The 3,389-nt window shown below is 56.0% G+C and overlaps 1 protein-coding gene across 1 annotated transcript in view; it reads right to left on the bottom strand.

The window, feature by feature from the left end:
- Nucleotides 1–3,389, bottom strand: part of LOC104278001 (alpha-tectorin-like) — a gene marked incomplete at its 3' end in the record, with an annotated part of 15,633 nt that overhangs the window by 3,507 nt on the left and 8,737 nt on the right. Inside the window, 5 exon segments of the mRNA XM_009874830.1 lie at nt 3–183; nt 514–1,124; nt 1,956–2,400; nt 2,402–2,530; nt 2,975–3,388. Of these exon segments, the coding sequence (XP_009873132.1) occupies nt 3–183; nt 514–1,124; nt 1,956–2,400; nt 2,402–2,530; nt 2,975–3,388 (1,780 nt within the window).

Consider the following 3,389-nt stretch of genomic DNA (forward strand, 5'->3'; position numbering starts at 1 on the left):
GCCACAGAGGCCGTAGGTCAGGTTCTGGAAGCTGCGTGGGACAGTGACAGAGAGGAAGGTCTTCCAGTCGTACACCACCTTCAGCCCAAAGTCAGTCTCGACCACGATGTGAAAGCCAAAGGCAAAGATGTTCACTTTGCCCTGGCCCAACTTCAGGGGCAGGTAGAGACGCTCGTCGTTGATCTGCAGGGAAGGAAACAAGATGCACCCTGAGTGGGAATGATGATCAGAGCTGCTGCAGGAGGACACAAAAGAGGGCGGCTTAGCGCTCCAAACAAGGTCCCTGCCAGTCTTGCCTCACATCCAAACCAGGCAGTCCAAATGGAAGCTCCCTCTGAAAGCTCCCTTTGAACGCTGCACCTGGCAGCACCCTAGAGACAAGCCTGAGCGTAAGCACTTCCCAGCCCCCAGAAAACCTTGTGAGCCATAAGGCCTCATGCCTAGGGAATTGCTCCGCAGTTTGGGAGCCATAGCAGGGAAAAAGAGCCATGGTCCTCACAGCCCCACACTCACCAGCACAGTGTATTTGTAGGCACGGTGGATGACGATGTTGTAATTGAAGACTTCCACTTCAACCTGTTTCACCCACAGGGCCAGAGATGTGTCCCGATCCTCGTTCCTGGCTGTGACGGTGAATGCTGGGAAAGTGTCAGAGCGTTCTGCCCTCGGCCAGGCGATCGTGGTGCACAGGACCAAGGCGCAGCTGCTCTGGAAGTCGAAAGAGTAGCCGTCAAAAGTCAGGTAGTGTCCGTAGCCGGAGATGATGCAGGAAGCATCCGTGCGGACGTGGCAGTAGTAGAGGCCGTTCTCCTCCAGGCAGTACTCATCGTCCTTACAGGAGACGTTCTCGCAGTACACGCTGTTGTCGGAGCCGTTGCAGTAGCAGAGGAAGTGGCAGGCAATGTCCATCCAAAACGTCTGGGTGGTGGCCAGCTGGCGCCCCTCAAAATTGCAGCCGCACTCGCCCCGGGGAACGCAGCGGGTGCCTCGGAGGGCGAAGCCCTCATCGCACTGGCAGCCCTCTGCGCAGGTGTCCGCACAGATGGGACCCGTGGCCAGGGTCTCACAGGTCTCCACACAGCTCATGCACTCCTCGAAGTGGCTGTTCTCCGGGCAGGCGAGAGCTGCAGGGCCAACAAATATAGAATGTGAGTTCCCAGCTCTGGTAGCTCAAACCTCTGCAGAGGAGACAGGGGCTGCCTCCCCACCATGTACTTCCATGCTGGGGATTTTTCACATTCGCTTCTGAATTATGAATGTTTTCCCATCAATGACAAGCTTATAGCTAAAAGCAAGCATTCCTCTAGTTTTCCTCTGGTGGTGGTGTACAGCACTGTCAGACACCATCTGCAGTTCCAGAATGCTCCTATACTGTATCAGAAAAGTTTTGATGCCTCCTGAAATGCCACCATGAAATCAGTTCATTGGGAAATCTGTCTCTGCGGGAACAAGTGCCACTTAGAAGCTGCTGCTGGTACATGGAGTGGCACTGCCTTGCTTTCGGGCTCGTGAGACATCGCACTCCTACGACGACTCCCCTTTCCCTTCCGTAGCTATGAGGGAGAGCACTTCGTACATGACAGCCACCTCTCATGGTGGGAAGTTCTACTGGGCACAGCTCCTTCTATCGCAGGGCCAATATTTGGTTGACCAGTATGGAAGAGAGCAGGAAAATTGCCCCGGATTGCCACCATTTATGCACCTCCACCCTTACCCCTTCGTATGACACTTTGTACGAGTTCCAGCTCAACCACCAAAGAAACACTGTGTGCGTAAGGGGTACCCACTGGAGATGAGACAGGAGGTGGGGGAAACAGAGCCTGTGTTTTTTGGCATCCCATAAGAAAAGCTGCTCTACCTCTGTACACCTGATAAAAAAAGCTCTGCCCAAAGTCAGCAAGGTCTTCGTCCCTTTCTCCCCAACCCCGAGTACTTAAAAGCTTTGGTGGACTCACGGCAAAAACTGTGGCTCCTCCACTGGCCGACGTCCACCTCGGAATTCTTGCAGGCGCTGGCGTAGCGCGCGACTGAGTCGCACAGCTCCGAGCGGTTGCCCCCACTCTGGCACAGACGGAAGAGGCACGTCCTGTAGTAGGCTGAGACGTTGACCACGCTATGGCACTCCAGGAAGGAGCTGTTCGTCGGGTCGTTGATGATGCCACAGTTGGAGCGGCTCCTGTAGGACTTGAGCAGCTCGGAGTCGTTGTTGCAAGCCTTGAGGAGATCCCCACACTCCCCGTTGCAGATCTCGTCGAACGTAGTCCAGCTCTCCAGGAAGACCTCCAGGTTGTCCGTGCACTTGCCCTTGGGCGGGCAGAATTCATCGCTGGCGTTGCCGTTGAAGGAGCCGCAGAGGCCTCCGGTGCAGTTGAAATAGGCGGTGGAGAGGCGGATCTCCAGGAAGGCCCGAGTCGTAGTAGTCCATAGCCAGGAGCCCCTCTGACTCCATCACGGTGCTGTTGTCGCTGCGGTAGATTTCCAGGCGGCCGGAAGGGTGGAAATAGGGCAGCTCCACGTCATAACCGTTCACCTGCAAGTAACAGATTGAGACATTTGAGGGAGGGTGACACAACCCTGCACAGCCATTCCCATCTGCACCACTCTGAGCACGCTAAACCCTCCCTGACCTGCACCCACACTTCAAGGCCCTTTGAGTGAGGGCATACAGCTGTTTCCCTGCTTTCTGCCCCACAGAGAATGGTTTTTTTCAGGCAAAAAACAAGCTGCAGGAGACAACCACAGCGTCAGGAATGTCTCCAGAGTTGACTCAACAAGCAAACAGGAATAACGGTGCTGTGACGACAACTTCACAGGCTTCCTCAAACTGCACCGTGGGGCCTGAAGTCGTGACCCTGAGGAGCAGTCCAGGGCTACAGAGCTATGGGTTCTTCTCCTAAGAGACGCTGGATCACAGCACAAGCCACCACTCCCTGTCTCAGCTCTAGGGTGGCCGCCCTGGCGGCAGCACCTTTACCTTGATCTCCGACAGGCTAGTGCCTCCGATCTTCACCTCCTGACCAACTGCCTGGATCCGCACGACGCGAGGCCCGTTAGGAGAGGTTCCAGGCTTCTTCTGGCTGATGTCCACCTCGATGAATTCCGGTCTTTCTGGGCAGGTTTTGAGCAGCGTGTAAGAGTGTTCCAGCGGATAGGGGAAGGCGATGCCATCAAACGTCTGCAGCCCCGGGTTCTGCCCTATCAAACCCCGGCTCTCGCGCTTGGGGTAGCAGCCCCGGTAGCCGTTCTCAATGGTGCAGACCTCTCCTTCAGGACAGGTGGTGTTAAAGCACCTGGCCTCCCCGCCATCCTCGCACTGGCACTCCACCGTGCAGTCCGTTGTTGCCCAGAAATACTCTCCGATGGCGTAGTACCGGCCGTCCACATCGCAG

Source organism: Apaloderma vittatum, unplaced genomic scaffold, assembly GCF_000703405.1.
Source record: "Apaloderma vittatum isolate BGI_N311 unplaced genomic scaffold, ASM70340v1 scaffold19408, whole genome shotgun sequence".
Classification (NCBI taxonomy): domain Eukaryota; kingdom Metazoa; phylum Chordata; class Aves; order Trogoniformes; family Trogonidae; genus Apaloderma; species Apaloderma vittatum.